The following is a 22,664-nucleotide window of genomic DNA, read 5'->3' as shown; positions in this document are numbered from 1 at the left end:
TTTCTCCATCAAGTCGGTGCAGCTTCAGTCACAGAAAACTTTATAATTAGTTTATTTAAATAGGAAGATATTAAAATGTCCTGTTTGCTTATAAAAGTCATAAATGTTTCTTTTACCTGTTAGTTTTAGCTCAAAGATGGAACAATTTTCTGTGTGGTATGATCCAAAGAAAGCAGCAAATCTTTATTTTGACCTAAAATCAGCAAATGTTTGACTTTTTATTGGAAAAACCATCAATGAATCATTCATCACAGTGATGTTTATGAATGTATTTATGAAATAAAATGAGCATAAATCTAATTTACTATAGATATGAGGGATTTTTCTCATAAAGGTGACCAGTCTTTAATTATTTACCTCCATCCTGCAGCGCCCCCTGGTGTTCTGAACACCAACAATGTTTACATGGAAACAAAAGCTGCTTATTGACTGAAACTATGGACTTATGACCACATATGTAACAGTCTAGAAGTTATCAGCCATCTCTAACCAACACACATGTGAAATTAGAAGCTTATGAACTGCTGCTTTTTTATAAGTAATTAAAAATAATTATAATAATTATACCTTTTCACACCTGAGTGCACATTTGGTGATTAAAAGCCACTAAGGTATCCGTGTCATGTTCTGTATCACATGTCCAATAATAATGTTATTATAATATATTCACATGTAGATAAATAATTTATGCTCATACAGTCAGTGAGAGGACGTCTACTTCAACTACATCCATTAATCACAATTAACCATTAATGTTTAGAATATTATTATCATTGTTATTACTATTTTAGGGGTTGTTCACCTCCAGAGAAACAAGCTCCGGAGGTGAACAAACTTCATCGTTACAACAAACATCCAAACACTAAAATTCAAATCAGTGCAACAACAGTGAGTAAAAGGCTTTTCTATTTGTGGTTGTGTGATTGGTTCAGGTTCTTGCGACTCATCACTGCTGAGTACGTCACATTCTCTTCGACCAGTCGGGGCTCTGGCCTGCCAGAGGGGCGGGGCTTGTGTGGGAAGCTTCAGACTGGAGGTAATGCAGCGACTCTTCCTGCAAAACACAAACAGGATTAATGCAGCAACACATTAAAATTAATCCGAGTCTTTATGTTCTTAAAAATACATATTCAGTTTCAGTTAGAAAATAAAGCTGGGACATGAAAATGTAGTTATAAATAATGTGGAGTCTGATGGAAACAAGAGTTTTGTAGAAACTAAATACATCCAGGTTTTTAAAGAAAGACAGATAACAGAGTCATAATTCAGTCTTGAATATAATAATTAATCATTATCTCCAGACTAATGTGTTTACAGGGTGTTAGTTCACCCTTACCTTAGATTTTATACAAAACCAATTATTACATTTTGGATGTCGTAGTGATCTAAATACTTTTACAATAATAGATTCAGAATCACATAAACTAGCTGAAAATAAAGATTATAATGAATCTTATGAACCACCTGAAACTAAAGCTCTCTACATCATAAATAAACAGAAGTGATTTTAGCAGCTTTGGTTTCAACAACAGATGGTTATTTCCTGAATTATCACCGTTATTATCTCCATCCTGACCTTCTACAGGCTGGAAATGAGTTTATAGATGGAAAACTTTAAGACTCTTCATAGTAAATATTGATTCAATGCTTTTAGTTTATTCTGGTTGTTGACAATTCAAGGAAAACTGGTGACTGTGATTTAAATAGAGAAGCAGAGGGCTTTTTTTCTGTTTAATGGAGATGAATGTGATGTTTTAGAAGAGTAAGCTCAGGTGGGTGGACATGTTCTGACCTCGGTGGTCCTCAGGCTGGCGTCCCGTCTTTCTGGATTACAGCAACAACCAGCTGGTTTACCTGCAGACAGACGAGGGTAGAGGGTCTCTGAGCTGAGTTCAAATGTGACTCCAATGACTCAGAAAAAGTGAGTCGACTGCATGAGGAGTTTTAGAAACATGAAATCAGCACTAAGAGAACTGACTGACCGTTAAATTTCACAGAATAATGCAGATTATTTGCTGCATCTCGAGCTGCAAGTCCCGAAAATACGACCACCTGGAACACGGATTTTAATTAGAAATTTAATTATAGTTCAGACCCTGGTTCCTGTTTATGGACAATGGATGGATGGGTGGACGGACACTTTCTTAATACTGAGTGAAATTCCAGTATTGTTGTATTTGTTTAAGTCTGGAAGAATCGTTCCTAATCTGATCTCCGATTTTGACATATTAAAAAACAAACTAAACATATAATAAATGGACACACTAAAAGTTCACAAATAAGACCCACAGATCAGACCAACATTAGTCAGAAAAGGACATTATAAGTTTTTCTGTTGTAAATCCTGTCCTGTGCTATCTAAATAAAACATTTACAGCTTGCTTAAATACTTTGCTAATCCTGTGTGGTGATTTCTCCTGAATCTTGGAATGATTTTAAACATTATTCAGGTCTTTTACAAACAAAAGGAGGAGGAGACTGTCTAACCCAGACTGAAACATGCCCTCATTCCTGACCAGGCTCTGATTTACAGGAAGCATAAATGAAAATGAAAGTAAGAAAGAGAAACTAGGGCGAGTTGTTTGTGCCGAGCAGCAGGCAGAAAGTGAGTTCTTCCTTTTCTACATGAACTTCAAGGAAACCCTTTTATGTAACTCAGAGGAGATAAAAGACTACAGGAGGTAAAGTTCCTTGTTTCCTGTCTGCGTCATGCCGGACACTAAGCTCTGTCTGGAGGCTCTCTCAGCTCTCTCTGGCTGCAATGTCGAGTCGACTACCGGAGCCTCCCAGATCAACCCGCAGGACGTCGTCAACATCGTAGCCCTGAAGGAGTATTACAGACAGAAGGGCTTCAGAGAGCTGGAGTACCCATGTGGAGAGCTTAGGGACTTTATCTCTGCAGGATGTGGACGACATGGACATGTACAGTTCCCCCCAGCGCTGACACCTGCCCCTGAAGAGATCCTCAAAACCACGGTGAAGATAAACCCCAGGACTTCTTCCATCCGCAGTTCGACTACGACTTCACCAAGATAAAGGTGAGGGTTTATCTGATCAAAGCTCGGCTTATGTTAGGTTTTATGGTCGTGTTTTCTGCAGAATGACAGCAAGATCAACGTTAAAACGTGATGAAGTTAGCATTTATATAACAACTACTGCTGCTGCTTTGGGGGTCTTGTATTGTGTTCTTTTGCTACACTGAACTGTAAAATGTGAGTCTAATTATGATATAATGATTTAAAACGGAACTATTTCATCAGAGAAAAAGGTTTCAGACCAAGAACGAATATGAACAGATCATTTTCTACTGCAGGAACCTCCCATGTAGAACATTTTCAGGTTCTTTCGGTGTAGAAAAACTGACTTTCTCCAGTGAAAAACTGATTGGTTAACCTCAAAGAGAAATGCTGATTGGTTACATTTGGGGACCCAACAAACAGAATTTTTCTGCCGACTTAATGTCCTTCTCCGGTAGAAGTCTTGTCTTCACAAACATCCCCAAAAACAAAGTAAATTTCATCCTACAGGCTAAATTAACAAATCTCCATTGTTCTATGTCCTACATAGAACAGAGTTATGTCCAGGAACTATCTGTCAAACAGAAAGGACCAATTGGGAAGCCAGTTCTATAAATGTTCTGATGACGTCACACCTAGCCAAGTCCTACAGTGGAAATCAGACTAATCAGGCGATGATTTAGTACTTGTTAGCTTCTGTACTACAGACACATCTAGGTCTCCATCAGAAAGCAGCACTGTCCTTCAGATGACTCCATCTCTAACCTTAAACCTCCTCTGTTGACCTCCAGGACGGCGACAGGAAGTTCCTGCGAGGTAATGAGCAGTACGTTCGTCCCTGCGGGTGGAACCGGGTCGCCCTGCACGTCATCCAGAAGTACGACGGCGGAGATGGCTGGCTGGGGACGGGGAAGGACGCCTGGCCCGTCTCCTACCACGGACACAACATGGACGGCTCCCTGGGCATCATCCTGACTCATGAAGGAACCCCAAAGATGAACCGGAGTTTCTGGATGCAGCGGCCGCCTCCGTGGTCACCAAGGACACCAGGGCCGAGGCGTCTATTCCACACCAGACATCCACATGGCAGAGAAACACTGCAAGAAGTTCAAGTCCAAAGTGGATGGAAAGACGTACAAAGTGGTTCTCCAGAACCGCATCAACCCGGACAAAAGGGTGAAGTGTCAGAGAGAAGATGTGTGGTTGGTGTATGTCCCTGAAGGACGCAACGACATCCAGACGAGGGCCATCGTCCAGGAGTCCATCCGTCCCTACGGCCTGCTGCTGAAGGAGGCGTGAACCAGGACACGTATGAACCCATAGATTCAGCCAGACGTCTTCTTATCAACATCAAAAAAAAAAATAATCACGAAAATCAGTTCACAGTTCTGTAAAGATGTTTTAAAAGTTATGCAGTGAATTTACAGCTTTCATGGTTTAATGGTGCCTTCCTAGCGGCCTCATCACGCTCTACTGATGTGTGATGACCTTGATTCAACTCGGAGGTTGGAAATTTCTGAATCTGAATTTGCATTCTGAGCCCGAAGAGTTTCACGACTCCCAAACATAAACACTCAACATTATAGAAACAGTGGAGGACAAGATACGCACGTAAACAGTGGTGGATGAAGAATTCAGAGTCTTCCTTCAGTAAAAGTACAAATGCAGCAAAGAAAAAACTATTCTGTTACAAGTTAATGTACAGAGCAGCAAAATGCAGTTTATTAATGGTGGAGCATCCGTTTGTCAACATTACTGTTGTTCCAGACAGACAGACAGACAGACAGATAGATACTTTAAAAATCCTGAGGGAAATTCAACATTTGAACCATTTTAAATCCAGTTTTAAAGACAACAGCAGATAAATCTGAGGGCTCCAAACACGTTCATAGGAAAGAAAGAGAAAAAATTTGGTGCTCAAACCCGTTTCAATTTTTTTTAACCTTTTTGCTGAGATATCAGATCCCTGGAACATTTACTGAGGATTTCACTGTTAGAGCTGCTAACATCTCAGAGACATGAGGAAAAGATTGGAAATCACTGGTTTGGGTTGTTTTTGAAAACTTGCATTTGATCTGCTTATTTAAAGTAACTCCAGCTGTCTGATAAATGCAGTAGAAAATCTGATAATTCATTTAAAATGCGGTGCAGTGGAAGCAGAAAGGGCAGAAAATAGTAAAGTACCTCAACAGCTGGACTTCAGCGCAGTACTTGAGTAAATGTACTTAGTTACTTTCCACCACTGGATATAAGGTTGTCAGTTTTTCCAGTTGAGCTCTGAATTCAAGAGAAATTTTCGATTTTCCAAGTTGCTGCAAAAGCAGCATTTTCAGGGAATTTCTGCTGATGTCTGTGAAGTTCAGTGTTTTAAGAAGCTTTAATTAACGGACCTGAAGGACTCAGAGATGGATGATTTAAGGATTAATGGTGGATGGTTAGAATGAAACCTGTGGAGAGGACAGGTTGATTCATGTCTACTGATATTTACCGATACTCCCTATTTTTATTCCTTACTGCTCATAACTGAACTGTCCTGACAAACAATCTGATTTAACTCTGGTGGTTTTATTATTCTCACAGTTCACATTTGAGATGATGATGATCTGGGTTAAAATGTTGCTGAGTCATGATGCTGACGTTCAGCCTCACTGCTACGAATTCATTTTAACTGTAATATTCAATAATTCTCTGATGTACTTTATGATTATTCTTCTGTAGTCCATCCAGCTAACAGGACTACAGATAATCAGTTCTTCCTGTTTTCTGTTTGAATGTGTTCCTAACATCTGTATGGAATTAAATGGAGACAACACAGATCCTGGTTTATTGGTAATCTATAAGCAGACAGTAAATATCCTCATAACGTCTAAACTTTATTACAAAACAAAAAGCATCTTCATTCCAAACACTATAAAATGACAGATTGTACTGTTAGTTTAGTTTCATATTTGGAATTATTAGCAATAGAAATTCTAAAATCTTTACCAATCGAGGAAGTTTTAATTATATTTCTGTTGGTTAACTTGCCCTTCTGATGCGTTTATTATTTTGAAAGCAAACATCCTTTCAGAGAGCACTGATGATTGTTTCATTTATTTTTACTTTCAGAAAAAGCTGTTTTCATACGAGTCAGTAATAAACTGTACGAGCAGCTTTACACACCAGAACTACAGTCAGAAACTTAACATTCCTGTTAATGTTGTAACTTTCATTTGGTTATGTAGGATTCATAATAGATTATAATTACCACAGTGCAAAAACACAAGTAAAAGTCACGCCTTCATTATTTTACTTTAGTAGGAGTATGCACATATTAGCATCAAACAGACCAAAATACTAAAATTAAAAGTGTTTATCAGGTAAAATGTTCAGTTAACAAGAAAATCTTTGGTGATTAAGCTTCATGTTGGTCACAGCATGAGTTGTAAACTATCATTATTTGTATTAATTAGAGTCTGCTTTAGAAAACTACAACTCCTGACAAAACAAATTACTAAATAAATTTAGGAACATCAAGTAACTTACAAGAGTGTTGACTCAAAGTTAGCGTTTTAAAATGATAAAATAGGATTATGCTGTTTCTGTCTGTACCAAAGTTATTGCAATACAAGCTGAATTCCATAATTGATGCTGAACTTGATGTTCTGATTGGTTTCGAGGTTAATGTGACAGTTCCAGTAGTCCACCAGCAGGGGGCAGAACAGGCACACAAATAGATGTGATACTGACTCATCAGTGGTAGACATGGACAGTAGAATAAAGATATTATACCGTCTATGGTGGTAGACGAGGAACTCTTAAATATTCAGAATACTTTATTTAAGTTTTGCAGACAGAAGTTCTACTAATAATAAAATAAAAATATAATATTTCTCCACCAGCACTGAGTTTTACTGAGATCAGTCCTGAGCTGCTGTTTTAGACTACATCAGATTTCACTGAACAAAGATCAAACCAGCCACACACCTGAGCACAGGTAGAATCCAAGCATGCAGACGAAGCTGAAGGTGAATAAACCTGGAAGAACACAGATCCCCAGACTCCAACATGGCCGCTTTATTCTGCTGGACTCCCCATCAGCTCCTTAAAACAGAAATAACAGCACTTCATTATGGATCAGTTGATATTTTCACATTTTACACTCCTGTTGAAGTCTTCATTTTTGTTTTTAAGGTGTATAGAACTCATCTCCAGATGTGGACTGCTGTCAACAAACTTATTAAATCTTTCATTTGAATTTTCCTGTGAGCTGCAGACAGCTAAAACTAAAGTTAAACATTCAGCATCAGGCTGTTTTCAGGCAGGGCTGCACAGTGGAGTAGTGGTTAGCACTTTCGCCTTGCAGCAAGAAGATCCCCGGTTCAAATCCCGGCCTGGGCCTGGGATCTTTCTGCATGGAGTCTGCATGTTCTCCCTGTGCATGCGTGGGTTTTCTCCGGGTACTCCGGCTTCCTCCCACAGTCCAAAAACATGCTGAGGTTAATTGGTTACTCTAAATTGTCCGTAGGTGTGAATGTGAGTGTGATTGTGTGTCTGTATATGTAGCCCTGTGACAGACTGGTGACCTGTCCAGGGTGTCAGCTGGGATAGACTCCAGCACCCCCCTCTGCAACCTTAATGAGGATCAAGCAGTGTATGGATGGATGGATAAACACACCCAGATAATAATAAAAAAAAAAACCTCTGTCTTCCCTTGATGCTATCAGTAAAAATTATATTCAAAACCTCATTTATTGACTTGGAACAGGTAGCGAGTAAAGATATTAAATTATTTTCCCTTTGGTAACATTTTCAGTCCCAACCAAAATTAAAGTTAAATTAAAAAATATATAAAAGATGATGTTCTGTTTTCTGTTAGCATCTTAGAATAAACTTGTATTACCTTCTGTTTGGTTACTTTAAAACATATTATTGTGGAATCCCCGTGAGATCGGGCTGCAACCCGGTCTCACTAACATCACGTAGCATGCGCTGCACTTTGTTAGCATCCAGCAGCCAGAGAGGTTCTGATAGCACAAGAAAAAAAGAATCTCTATTGTTTTAATACTAATAAAACAGAATAAATAAGATTATCATTTATGTTAATTTGTAATTAACATAAATGATAAAAGAGTTGTAATTACATGTAAAATTATTTGGTTTATGCAACAAAACATGATTCATCTTTAGCAATTAAGAACAAAGAACTGAAGCCTTGCACTGTTTATAGGCTATCATCGACAAGCTAGCTGTTAGCTTCAACAATTAGTTGATTTCTGTGTTCTTTATGTTATTCAGGTTACCTGTCATATCTATTAAAACACTTTAAGATGTTTGGTTAAACCAAGAAAAAAAAGTCTTATTAGCAACTACAGATGTTTTTTACTGTGTTTTTGGCTAACGGGAGAAGGTACCAAACAGACTATACAGGCTATGCTAACAACCAAACAGGACTGTAAAACCAATGAACTTACACAGAGTAAGACTTTGTTTAGTTTCATTTAGCAGATTCAGAGGTTTCAGAAACACTTTTACGCTAATGGGAGTTTTCTAACAAAATAATTACTTCAAGAGGATTCAACCATATGAAGCTTTAAAAGATCTTTGAGGTCACATCTATTTTTAGTTTTTTTTGTTCTGTCTTTCATAAAAAGTACAAGCAGCTCCTAGTTTTCTATCCATTACAAAGATAATTTAGCATCTATTGACGTCCTGCACAGCAACGAACATATGAGGATCTGGTTGTTGGTTTTATCAAGATAAAATCATTATTTTAATGATTTTATTTATTTCCACCAAATGTCATCATGACCTTTTTTTTTTTTTTTTACAAAGCTAAACACAAAACTAGTTCACTTTAACCTCACAAAGTGATGCACACACCACTGTGCAGTGGCGTGCACACACATTTTGGGGAGCAGGTGCTCAGTGGGTAAAAAAGGGCACCTTGTGCAGCGTGTAGAACCACTGGCTGCCTTAAAATAACAGTGAGATTTGAAAAAAATTAAAAAAAAATCAGGAACACATTTTCTGTATCAGCATTTATTTTAACATCTTAAGAATTCCTTTTCTTTGTCTTTCTTGAGCCTTTCCCTTCTGGGCATGCTGCAATTGGTAAATTAAAAGAGATCAACAACATCAAGACTAATTCCTGACATCAGGCTACAACAAGGCAGAAAGCTACTTTTCTTTTTGTTATTTAGCAAATAAGGGATGACTGAACAGTTTAGTTCTTATTTCATCTACATTTTCCACAATCATCACAGATTGTCACGTCTGAAAAACTGCTCACGAAAAGGTAATGTCTCTTTTTGCTGCTGAGTTTCTGCACCACTGGATTTATATGAATTTATATTTGAAAATTAAAAAAAAAATAACTAAAAGAACAACGTATAAAAAACAAAAGCTGCCACACAGACACACATTATGACATGTATGACATGTATGACAGTGGCTAATAATGTCATGAGTATGATCATGGACCAACGAGGAAACGACGCCATAGAGTGGATATAAAATCTATTCTATAGACTTTCTGCTCTGCAGAGACTCAGTCTGGTTCATCTGGTTTACATGTGGTGCATTCAGTGTCCGTTATCACTTTTTGTTATTTATTATAAATGCTTTGAATGTGGAGGTCTAATAAAGGACCTTTTCACTGATAAATTCCTGCAGGGTAAAGACTCCTCATCGAGTAATTCTGAGCTTTCTGTCTTTCAAAGGGCTTCAGTAATTCATGCTTTGTGTTGAATGAGACAAAGTTAAAGAGTTTAAGATCTCTTTAGGTGTTTTGACTTTTCCTATAAAGTCACTAAACTTTATGGGAAATGGAAGCAGCTTTTCAAACTAATTTCATTTAGATCACAAAGAGCTGACATCAAGGACTCACAGTTTTCTTGACTGGAAACCATCCCTGAACATTTCTCTCCTTTTTTCCCCTCAGAGATGACCAACATTTTAGTTTTTTTTCCCATCATCTTCTTTGAGGTTTTTAGTGGATTGGAGGCTACCGTTTTGTTTCTGGTATTTTCTACTGAGTCTAATTTGCAGCTTAATTTAAATGATCCAAAGCGATGAATGGAAACATATATTGCTTTTTCACTACTTTTAGATGCACTTCATAAATCTGCTGCAAATTCACTGGACAGTTCTATAGAAACATGCTTCTGATGCTGATTTCTGCTGATCTTTTAGCTGAAGTGAGCACATAAACATTACAAAACTAGCCTTTCAGAGTTTAGGACACCTAATGAAACATCTTTGCTTCTATTTTCTGCTCTGAAAACTGACTCTGGATGAAAACCAACTGTCTGAATGCAGCTGCTAACAGGCGGAGCTGCAGCTAAGGATTACTGTTGATTAATTGATTCTCAATTAGTTTCAGGATGATTCAGTTGGTTGCTTTGTCAGTGTTTTCTCAAGCTGAAGATGTTTTCTTTTGTCCACAGCCCACATATATTCCATTTACTGTCATTAAGAATGAAAAAAAAAACAGAGAATAAGAATATTTAAGGAGCTGCAAGAAGATCATTTCTACGAAAATTCACTTCATCCAATCCATCAATTATCAAAATAGCTGCAACTGATTTATTAGTTTACATCAATTTAATAATCGAATAATTGTTCCTGTAAAAACAGAAATTAACTCTTACCATTCACAGTCAGGAGAATTCCTCCATTTGCCAGAACATCTCCGTCGAGCCGTGAGGTACAGAAATACAGCCCAACGTCCTCCTCTTCAACCTCCTGGAGGTTCAGACCAACCAGCCCCGTCTGCTCGTCTCTCTCCCAGCTCAGACGAGGGTTTCTAGAGTGGAAACTCACCACGTTCCCCGGTAGTTTACTCTCAGCTACTGTTAGCAGAGGAAGCAGCTGCTCAGAACGCAGCAGGAACCAGGTGATCTCCTCCGTGGACGTCAGGTTACAGCTCAGAGAAACGTTCTGTCCAGCCTGGACTTCAGGGGCTGAGCGGAGAACAGGTGAGGCTGACGACAGGTGACTTCCTGCAGCACCTGAAGACAGCCAGCAGGTGAGGCTGAAGATCAGCTATCAGATACAGAGGATTCAGTAGATGGATTCCAGAAGACGGGTTACAGGAACATGGACGTCTTTGTGTGTTTATTTTCTCTGCTGACATTTAGCACTGATGGTCACAGCTGGTCCAAAGTTAAAGTTCTGGAACCAGCTAGTATTTCATCAACATGAAGTTAAACAGTGATTGTTTTTACACCAACGACAGATGAGCGTGACCAGACGTCCTCCTGTTCATCTGCTGGTTTTTAGATCTACCTTTAGACCAGAGTCAGTATCTCTGAAGACACTGAGAACTTAGGAACTCTAAGATAACTTTAGACTGGTTCTGTTTGAAATGATAATTTAGCATTAAAGCCTCTAAACTGAACTAATAAACTGAGCTGCAGCTGTTGGAGTAAAATGTGAAACTTTTAGCACAAAAACCAAACATTTAGTTCAGAACTTTGATGAAGTCATCGTGTAAACCTGTTCTATCTGGTAAATAAAGTCTTTAAAGTTAACGTCTCACAAGCAGGGCTGGAAAATGTTGAACTTTACATTTTTGATTGAATTCTTAGAAAGTCTCACAAGTAGAAACTAAACATGATTACTAACAGTCCAGAACCAAAAACAAATCAATAAAAAGCCTTTTCTGTTTGCGTCCACCCCGCTGAACCAATCAGACTGAAGATCTCATTTTCACACCTGCAGCTCGTCTGCTTTCATTTGTGGAACGTCACCAGAACCAAGGAGACGTAATCAGAACCAGAACCAGAACCACAGGAGATGTAATCAGAACCAGAACAAATAGACCCCAGATCAGATCAGAAACTCTGGATCTAACTGAAGGTCAGACAGACTCTAAGCTTTGGGTCAGGGAGTTGGTTCCTGTCTGCATCTAAACGTAAAGCATGAACTTACAAATGAAGGTGAGGAGCCAGGTGAGAGCGGCCATATTAGACTAAAGGTGTTGTCCAGGTGTTGTCCAGTGTGTCTACCGGCTGCAGGAGGACCGAGTGGTGCTTTGACTGAAGATTTTATTTCAGACTGAGGAAGTGGTTTTTTTTCTTTTTATAACTCAGAGACCAACAACACGTTTCAGCAGGAAAACAGAACAGTGAAGTTTTTTCTGAACTCTTCCTCTGAACTCAGAAACCTCAGAGCTTTAAGTTTCGTTTCTCTGCAGATCCGTCAACATTCACTGACACAGCAGGTTTCTGCCTTCAAAGTAAAACTACTACTTCCTGTTGTTAATCTGTGATCCTACGGTACGACTGGACTGAAAAGAAATATGAATGTAATATTGTATTAAATATCCTTTGTTCTTTGATCATTGGGGAGGATTTAGCATCTCTACACGGAACAACAAAGAATCCACTGGAAATAATAATAAAAAATAATAGGTAACCAGCAAGAATAAAACTAATGCTTCATCGATTTATTTGGTCTATAAAATGTTCGTGTTTCATCCGTGACCCAAATATATTCAGTTTATTTTCACAGAGGAGGAAAGAAACCAGAAAAATATTCACATTTAAGAAGCTGAACTCAGAGAAAGCCAGAAATTGATTGTTGAAATAGTTTTAATTTAATAGCAGGAAAGTAATGGACAGTAATTCTACAACGCCATGTTCACAGGTCTGTTCATGCTGTTAGCTAAATGTTGTCGTAACGTTTTCAAAAATCCAGAGCTGTCTAACGCTTGTCATCGTTCTCTTGTCATCTGTGATTAAAACTACACAAGTCTGTGCATTGGTGACTAAATCTGGTCATAAGACTTTAAATCTACACCTGATTAAAGGTTGGACAAATCCAATGGTCCAGAACTAAAAAACAGGAGTTAGGTAGAGTGTTAACCTTTTAATGTATAAGTAAGATTTCTATATGATGTTAGGGCCTTAATTTTAATATTTACCTTAATATTTGAAGTAGGTCAGCTTTCTATAAGATGTGACATTGAGAGGTTTTATTAAAATTACAGAAGTTTTCTATGATACATAATTTACATCTGTAACATTAATCTCTGCTGTAAAGCAGCACTGTCTGTTTTAAATGTGATATTGAAATAATGATAACTTCACTGAAATATATAAAAATAAAGGATAAAATTAAAACTATAACACTAAATCAGGAAATAAGAGCTACATCCTGACAGCTGGATTAGACAGTGTGTACTTCCAGTATTTTATTTTATTTTTTAAACCGTGAGACCTTTCCAGCTTTGGTGCTTTTATTTTGGTGCCGACAGGAAATCGAAACTTATAGCGGTGAGAGATTAAACTGCGGTGAGCTGCGAAGGAAAACAGTCTGATGAGAAACCAACCACGGTGGAGGGCAGAGAAGAAGACTGGACTGTTTCTCCACGAAGAGGACAACATGAAAACAGGAAAAATAAAACTCTGGTGAGAAACGCTGCACTTTATTCTGAAAAACACAAATGATTTATGACTATTTATTTTATTGTCGTTATGATTTCCATATGCATTGCCCTGTAAAAGTCATACAAGACGTTTTATGATGAGACGTGGCAGTAAATGAGTGCAAGACTGAATATTTAAATGAGTCTTTTGTTCATATTTAAATCAGTATTTAGTTCATATTTAAATCAATATTTACTTTCAGAGCTGCAGGATCAGTTTCATTTCAGAGGAAGTCATTCTTAGAAAACACCTTAAATCAGTCTGGCAGCGTTTCATTTCTATCAGCGTGGTAGGGTTAGTTTCATTTCTGACCAGAGTATCAACAGTTTCACGTCTGGAATTACAACATCTCATTGGATCACTGCCAGAGAGTACCAGACTGATGGATTTAAAGCTTTACTCCATCTAAATGGTACTTTCTAATAAACAAGTTATAGTTTTAAAGGTATATTCCACCCATAACTGGACACAGTCCTTTTTTTCTTCATGTCTATGAGCTAAACCAGAGTCATGTGTCATCTGGTCTAATAAAGACTTAATGAGAACGCTGCTTCTCTCTGCTGGTCCACTGAGTTTCATTTCTCCTGAAACACTCATACATTACACATAATGATAATGATAATGATAATAATAATAATAAAAACAGGTCCAGCCTGGTCTCATGTTACAGATAATGACTAAAACATTAAAACTACACACTGAGAATACACATGAACAGAATCTCACCTAATCCTGTTTTTAGACTCAAACTGGGACACATTAATGTCGTATTTATTGACTTTATGCAAAAATAAATTTGTGGTATGTGGATAGAATTAGATTATTGGTATTAATCAAATAAAAAAACAAGCTTTTCTGACGTGTGTGATTTGTACTCTGGAGGTTACAACTCTATAATATTCTAGTTTTGTGTCTTTTATGTTTAATAAAAACACAGAAATGAGATTTTTGTATTCTGGTAATCAGATTATTGTCTAATGTGGTGTTTTCTTTGCTGTCCTTCAGGTTTTTCATACATCTACAGTGTCTCCTGATTGTAGATTTAGTCGGTGAGTGTCCAGAAAAACATTAAACTCTGCTGTATGCTGTATAATATAATTTACAGTATTATAATACTGTATAATATAATACTGTATAATAATACTGTATATAAACATCTTTCTGCTTTCAGTTTTTTCACCTTTCAAATTTTCAGGACATTTATCATCTCAGATTCTAAAAGCAGAACTTGGTGTTCTCTAGTCTTCCTCTGGTCTTTCTCTAGTCTTTCTCTGGTCTTTCTCTAGTCTTTCTCTGGTCTTTCTCTAGTCTTTCTCTAGTCTTCCTCTGGTCTTTCTCTAGTCTTTCTCTAGTCTTCCTTTGGTCTTTCGCTGGTCTTTCTCTAGTCTTTCTCTAGTCTTTCTCTGGTCTTTCTCTAGTCTTTCTCTAGTCTTCCTCTGGTCTTTCTCTAGTCTTTCTATAGTCTTCCTTTGGTCTTTCGCTGGTCTTTCTCTAGTCTTTCTCTGGTCGTCCTCTGGTCTTTCTCTAGTCTTCCTCTGGTCTTTCTCTAGTCTTTCTCTAATCTTCCTCTGGTCTTTCTCTGGTCTTTCTCTAGTCTTTCTCTGGTCTTTCTCTAGTCTTTCTCTGGTCTTTCTCTAGTCTTTCTCTAGTCTTCCTCTGGTCTTTCTCTAGTCTTTCTATAGTCTTCCTTTGGTCTTTCGCTGGTCTTTCTCTAGTCTTTCTCTGGTCGTCCTCTGGTCTTTCTCTAGTCTTCCTCTGGTCTTTCTCTAGTCTTTCTCTAATCTTCCTCTGGTCTTTCTCTGGTCTTTCTCTAGTCTTTCTCTGGTCTTTCTCTAGTCTTTCTCTGGTCTTTCTCTAGTCTTTCTCTGGTCTTTCTCTAGTCTTTCTCTAGTCTTCCTCTGGTCTTTCTCTAGTCTTTCTATAGTCTTCCTTTGGTCTTTCGCTGGTCTTTCTCTAGTCTTTCTCTGGTCGTCCTCTGGTCTTTCTCTAGTCTTCCTCTGGTCTTTCTCTAGTCTTTCTCTAATCTTCCTCTGGTCTTTCTCTGGTCTTTCTCTGGTCTTTCTCTAGTCTTTCTCTGGTCTTTCTCTAGTCTTTCTCTGGTCTTTCTCTAGTCTTTCTCTAGTCTTCCTCTGGTCTTTCTCTAGTCTTTCTATAGTCTTCCTTTGGTCTTTCGCTGGTCTTTCTCTAGTCTTTCTCTGGTCGTCCTCTGGTCTTTCTCTAGTCTTCCTCTGGTCTTTCTCTAGTCTTTCTCTAATCTTCCTCTGGTCTTTCTCTGGTCTTTCTCTAGTCTTTCTCTGGTCTTTCTCTAGTCTTTCTCTGGTCTTTCTCTAGTCTTTCTCTAGTCTTCCTCTGGTCTTTCTCTAGTCTTTCTCTGGTCTTTCTTTGGTCTTTCTCTGGTCTTTCTCTGGTCTTTCTCTAGTCTTTCTATAGTCTTCCTTTGGTCTTTCGCTGGTCTTTCTCTAGTCTTTCTCTGGTCTTCCTCTGGTCTTTCTCTAGTATTTCTCTGCTCTTTCTTACAAACTAACTTGGGTTCCTTTCAGCACACTGAACTACTATAAACATCTTTCCTGTTCAGTATATTTTAACAGCATATTTTCCTGTATTACCTTCTCCTCCCAGACTCCTCCTCTCTGCCCTCCACCCGGTCCCTGTCCATCACCTCCATGGTGGGCAGCCAGGCGGTTCTTCCCTGCAGCTGGAAGGACCGTCTGGGTGAAGCTCCGACCTTCTGCCACGTCCAGTGGGCCACGCTGTCGGACACGGTGTTCGAACAGCGGGGTAACGACCGGTATCAGGGGGCCGAGTTCAGGGGTCGGGTGAAGGTGCCGGAGGAGCAGCTGGGATCCGGGGATTGTTCCCTGATCATCAGCGACGTCCAGATCGGAGACACCGGGAGATACGAGAGCTTCATGGTAGTGGACGGACAGAGGTCCAGAGGAACCCGGGTCTTCATCCAGAGCGTCAAGCTGTCCGTGTTCGGTGGGTTTGGAGGAGGTTGTATTGTTGTCATTTTGGGTTGCATGATAGATCTTTAAACACCAGTACTGTTAGAAGTAAAACAAATCAACTCAAACACTTCAGACTGTTTTTGCTGCTTGACACACAAAAAACCCAAAACTTTCCACGGTTCTGGTTTTCTGTGACTGACGGATAAGAAAAATCTGATAGAATATTATTTACTCTGGTTCTTGGACACTTGAAGGGTTTTCACACACACAATGTCAGTTGTAAGACTGAACACTAATGGCATGTTAATTATGAGCACGATTTCTGACTGAACACAATTAATTCAACAATTTATTTTGCGCTTCTCATGTTTTTACCTTATTTAATAAGTATTCTACTCTTGGCTATTTGGTCCTCTGATCTTTTTCCTTTTGAATCTTGCTGATTTGTACATCATCTTTTAGTTCACAATTTCACACCTATAACCACTCATGACTAAATTAAATCTGTTTCTCATGACTTGTATTTTCTAATTTCATTTCCTCTCCGTGGTATTTAACATTTCTTTTGTTTGCTTTTCATGTCTGCTCTTTACTTCCCGTTTCTCACCATCAGTAATCGTCGTGTTTATCCTCTTGTTATGTCAAACTATTTTTTTAATCCTTTCAGATCTTGGATTTTCTAATTGTTTCTCATCTTTTTGTCCTTTCAAATCTGATCCCATCTCTTTCTTCTGGATATTTTTTATTGAATAATATTGATTCATTTAGTTTTGTTTTCCCTTTCAGACCATAAATCCCATCAGTCTCGTTGTCCTGGTGGTGACCTGGTGGTGGACCTCCACACTCCTCGCTCCGTCAGATTGGTGTTTCAGGGCAGGTGAGCTGCTGATCCATTTAGTCAAACACAAACCAACACCACATCCTCAGATTCTGCTCACAGATGGACAGTGTGCTGGTGGATTGGTGGGTTTCTGATGTTTTTTTCTCTCCATTACAACCCGTTGTTTCTTTGTTTGCCTCATCTCTGCTCCCACGCTCATGCTTCTTCTCCCAGAAGACATCTGAACAAAGACGCTTCCTCTGTAAATGACTGCCTGTGTGGAGCTGCAGTACATTAAACTGCTGGAAATGTTATGACTCACAGAATAAAGTGTTCTTACAAACTAGATGCTAACTAGATGGAACAGAGACAGCATGTGGAGTTTCAAGGGAAAAAAATACTTGTAAATGGCAGAACTTTTCAGAGTAGGTGGATGGTTTTAGGACATAAACCCACGATGGAAGTCACCGGCCTTTCCATTTTTAGCTGCAGCTGCTGTGGATCTGAACTTTGAAGTCTTCTTGATGCTGACTTCAGGCTGTCCTGGATGGCAGCTGGCCAGACGAGCTTCTCACTTTCACTCACTGTTCTTGGTACTTTTGGAGTCCTTTTCTCATGTCTGATGTTTCTGTCGGATTCCCGTCCTAGCGATGGAAACCCAGCGTCCTACTGTTGACTCCTTGGTCCAGCTGATGAGCCTCCGACAGAATTCTGCCATCATGAGACACGAAATCCTCGGAGGGTTGAGAAGGAGGAACTAACAAGCATCTTCCTTCTATGGTAAGGTCTCTGGAGAACACGATCAGGAGACAAAGATCTTTCAACGTCTGCAGGACCATGCTACAGATGTTGTACCACTCGCTGGTGGTCAGCTTCATCCTCTGCATCTGCTGCAGTGTTTTGGAGCTGCAGGGTGAAGGCAATCGATGCTAACAGACTCAACAAGCTTATCAAGAAAGCTGCTGTTGTCCTCGCAGTGAAGCTGGAGTCTTTGGTGGAGGACCCTGAGGAAATTGCTTAGTATTAAAGATGAAGCTTCTCATCTCCTGAACACCACACTGTTGTCACATCAGAGCAGCTTCAGACTGGGACCATCTAAGGGTCAGGAATCACTGAGAACTATCAGATAGTCCTCATATAATATCAGGACTGTCTGGGAACAACTAAGGGTCAGGACTCCAACGCCACAGGAGGACGTCTCTACCATCAAACTGTAGAACTGTTTCTCCTTCTACAGGAACGATGGCTGAAACACACAAATCTGAACAGTAACATCAGCATCATGTGCTGTCTTCTGTCTCTCCATAGTTTGTCAGTTCCAGGATCAGGCAGCATCTCGTTTTCATGTTCGGTATCTCCTTCAGGATAAATGTTTTGTCTCTGATCAGTTCTTCTCTGTGCTCCACAGGAACAGCTCGGTGTGGTCGGACGTGTGGATGAGGGGGGATAAAAACACTCGGCATCTGGAGAAACATCCTCTCCAGGAGCAGCTGACCATCAGAAATCTGAAGAAGTCTGATGAAGGAACGTACAAAGTTCTGGACGGACAGGGCCTGGCCGTCAGCACCGTGCAGCTCTCAGTGGAAGGTGAGATCTGTGGAGGTTCATTAAATCACATCATGGTTAACAAACAGAAGCATGTCTTTGATGGAAGCGTGGATCAGATGGAGGATTTAGGAACATCACCTTAATACTGAGATGCTGCTGAGTCCAGCAGGAACTCCACACATTAGTTCAGAGATTTAAATTAGATTCAAATCAGAAGAAAGGAGCTCTGATCTGGAACTTATTTTAAATCAAACCCTAAAACTCTGAAGACAAGGAACTCTCTGCTGTCTAGCCTCATGGAGATTTTTACAACTTTCTTAGATCAAAAAGTTTCAGGCGTTGGAATCAGAAATGAAAAAAATCTAAAATTGTCATTCAAACCAAATCTTTCCTTTTTTTGTTTTTTTTTTATGAAAACTGGTTTCACCGAAGAACAAAGAATGTTTGACGGGTTTTTATTTCTGGATTCTGCCACCTGGAACCGTTTTTCCAGTTCTCATGTTAAAGTTTGACTGTTGACGGTTTGAAGGCTTTAAATGACAACGTGTCGTCCTGTGATATCAGCTGTTTTCTCTATTAAGATGAGGAGTTTTAAATATGGTTTGTCTGGAAACTGTTTTTATCTGATTAGAATTTGCGTCTCTTCTGACTCTTCTGTCTGCAGAAAACTCCACGGCTGCCAGAGTCGATCCGATGCTGGAACACCGACCAACAGGTGAGAATCAAACATCTCCAAAGGATGAAGGATTTTAGATGAATGTATATTTATTCTGTTTACTTCTAAAGTCATGTTAAGACTACAGGGACATTTCAAACTAATGCTAGCATACTTCTTGGTATAACTGTTAAAAACATTTGTATTTATATGATACTTGGATGTAAATAGAGTGAAATGATCTACCATCTCAGTTTCATTCTTGTGTTTTGAGTGAAACTGAAACATCTAAAGCAGCAAAATCTGCTTCAGTCTGCTGCTAACAGACTTCTGAAGCTAAATGAGATTCAGATGAGAAATGTGATGAAACCTGGCCAGGAATAACCCGTCTGGCCTCTGATGTCTTCCAGGTGCTGCCGTCCACAGCAGATGCTCACATCTTCTCCTCGTGCCTCTACTCGTCTGGAGTTTCCACATCCTTCATGTTTTCTAAGTCAGTCTCTCTGGAAATCAGCTGCAGGAACATGAAGCTCCACACTACAGACAGCAGCAGAATACTGATGGATCTAAAGCCTAAACTTTAAAACCACTCACTAATCTCTCCGTTAAATATGAAACTCAGGTTAGCTTAGCTTAGCATAAACGCTGGAAAACATCTCAAATCATTTTTCAAACAAGTTCTGCTCAACCATCTCTGATTGGTCTGAGATTGTTAAAATCTGGATATATAGAAGATATTTATAAGACATTTGTGGGATTTTAGCTCATATCTAGTCTATATCAATATCTCAGGAAGAACTGAAGATAAAAGCTGTTTCTTCATCCCATCATTCAGAAAATGAAGTATTGGACAACTAGATGAGACAGTTTGGATTATGTCAGGAGAAGTCTCATCTTTAAGCACAAATTAACAAAATAAAATGCAGAACTCAGCGAGTGGTACCTTCTGATAAATACATATTTCATATCACAATAGAACAAAACATAGAATTCTTTGTAACATGAAATATTAATCACAAAAATGAGAATAAAGTTATTTTTCATTTAGCCTTTAGGACTGATTGGGCAGATATGAAAAGTTGTTCAAAAACCCAGATATAATAATAATAATAATAGTAAAAATAATAACCCAGATATTGTTCTTCTTCTTATTATTATTATTAATCTAAAAAAAATTGATAATCTCAGTCTAACAGAGTTCTGGATTTCATGGTGGTTCTCCAAATATAATTAATAACTTTTGAATTATCTGTGATTCGATCATTATAAACATAATAAAACCAAACACCATCCTCTGTTGGAGTGGTGGAATATATATTTATTGGTAATCTGATGAACTTATGTGAGCAAAACCTTAGAGGTAAATTTATTCTCAATAAAGAATACATTTACCTTTAAAGTCTTTCTGACATCAGTTCATCATATTAACATTAAATATATATAATCAGACGGCCGGATTTAGTTTTATTATAAAGATCCTGATGACTGGATGTGGAGATAATTCAGAGAAATTAAACTACAGAAATCTACTTCACACCAAAGGTTTATTCCCTCTAAATGGAATCTGAAAATAAATGAATAATTAATTTGCTCACAAGAAATAAAATCTTTTTCCTAGAGAACCATTTTGAAACTCCAGAAATCTGTTGCATCCACCAGTAATAACTCTTCATTCCTGCTCAGTTCTAAAAGTTCAACTGGAGTAACTTTATTCTGGTTTTCCTGAACAAATACTTCATATTAAGAAGTTCTCTGTGTATTTAGTTCTGGATTATTTAACATGAAGCTACAGTTTGTTTCTGTATTATCAGTTTAAATTTATACTGTTTGATCAGTTTATATTTATTCTGAGTCGATGTCGAGATGAGAAATTACAGGAGAAATTTAATGTTTTATTTTTATCACTTCCTGAGATGTTTTATTTTTTAGATTTAATTTCAAACAAACATCCTGAAAACGGCTGACGTCCACTGTAATGAAAACTCTTTTTTTTTTTGGAAACACTCGATCTGTGAGGGTAAAATCTGACAGATGTTTTTGTAAATATCCAGATTGTATGAATCAGATGTTTGATGATGATCTGAGATGGAGAAACAGCGAAGCTTTGATGAATCCACAAACACCTCCAGAGATCACAGATGACCAGCTCCTCCATGTTCCCGATGGACAACTTATTAATGAATGTCTTTGTTTAAAAATGTTCTGCTTTATGGGTCAATAATGAGCCGATCATCACATTAGTTCATCAGACTGTGAAAAATCCACCTTTCTTTTTCTTTAATTCTTCATGAAACGTTAGTAAATGATTGAATTAATGCTCGTTTCTGAACCTTTTAGGGGAAAACACAGAAACAGGAGATAAACCCAGTCTGAAAGATTTAAGTCTTTTTTATGTTCGTGAAATCTAATATTTGAGAAGAAAAGAGCCAATAATCACTGTTAAACTGATGTAGACACAGAGTTTGAAGAATTAAAGCGTTTAAGAGTCCGATAGGTGGTTTGAACCAGTTTATGGTCAATAGTTTAGAGGTTTATTGATTTATTATTTCAGTGTGGGTTTCTCAGTCAGCTGGTTGTTGGTTTGGTGGCAGCTGCAGATAAAAGCAGTTCTATGTTTAATGTGAGCTCATGTTTATGTATTAAAGTGGTGTTTTATTAAATTGTAAATCGTGTGTGTAAAGTCATCAGTGAGTTTTCAGTCAGTTTCGCTCCTACATTCACTGTCTGCTGTGACAATTTAAAACCGTTTAACAGATAATTTAGAAAATGTTTGTCTTTGAACCGGAAGGAAAGAAGTTCCAGAAGCTAAATCACAAAATAACAGCAAATCTATTAGAGAGTTCTAGAATCAGCATGAAGCAGCTAACAGGACAAAGAATGAAGTGAAACCATCAACCAGAGCTGAAAGTACAAAGTACTATAACCTGAATTATCCACGTTTATAATGAACGATTAACACCCATTTATATTTATGTTATTGAAGTGTTAAAATTCCTCAGAATAAAATAATAATCAGTAACTAATCCTGAATGTAATTGTAAAGAAAACTAAGAAAAAAAAACTAAGATTTTGTCTTTATTAGAATTAACTGTAATGTAGTTCTGTTTCATTGCTGTGATCTGTTTAGTGTGAAAATGTTCCATTAATAAAATCATTACTAAACTCATTTAACTGCATGTATAAATAAAAGTATTAATATGAAGTGGATTACTGTGTGCATTACTGAACATTTCTGAATGGAATAAAGAGGTGAAGAACCAGCAG

The 22,664-nt window shown here is 38.2% G+C and overlaps 2 protein-coding genes across 2 annotated transcripts; one reads left to right on the top strand and one right to left on the bottom strand.

Moving 5' to 3' along the window:
* Window positions 1-961: 961 nt before the first annotated feature.
* On the bottom strand, window positions 962-12,138 carry LOC110969447 (uncharacterized). Its single transcript, XM_051955596.1, has 5 exons — window positions 11,931-12,138; window positions 10,649-11,008; window positions 6,984-7,100; window positions 1,793-1,854; window positions 962-1,054 (listed from the first exon to the last, which is right to left on the bottom strand). The coding sequence occupies exons 1-5, from the start codon at window positions 11,962-11,964 to the stop codon at window positions 962-964; spliced, it is 666 nt and encodes a 221-aa protein (XP_051811556.1). The 5' UTR covers window positions 11,965-12,138.
* Window positions 12,139-13,284: 1,146 nt separating this feature from the next.
* On the top strand, window positions 13,285-22,663 carry LOC127536180 (uncharacterized). Its single transcript, XM_051955848.1, has 7 exons — window positions 13,285-13,411; window positions 14,435-14,478; window positions 16,049-16,408; window positions 17,164-17,254; window positions 18,606-18,784; window positions 19,410-19,460; window positions 19,811-22,663. The coding sequence occupies exons 1-7, from the start codon at window positions 13,320-13,322 to the stop codon at window positions 19,891-19,893; spliced, it is 900 nt and encodes a 299-aa protein (XP_051811808.1). The 5' UTR covers window positions 13,285-13,319; the 3' UTR covers window positions 19,894-22,663.
* Window position 22,664: the final 1 nt, after the last annotated feature.

The sequence above is a fragment of the Acanthochromis polyacanthus genome, chromosome 11 (assembly GCF_021347895.1).
Source record: "Acanthochromis polyacanthus isolate Apoly-LR-REF ecotype Palm Island chromosome 11, KAUST_Apoly_ChrSc, whole genome shotgun sequence".
Classification (NCBI taxonomy): domain Eukaryota; kingdom Metazoa; phylum Chordata; class Actinopteri; family Pomacentridae; genus Acanthochromis; species Acanthochromis polyacanthus.
Note: the sequence above shows the minus strand (reverse complement) of the source record. Positions and strands in the feature narration are given on the sequence as shown.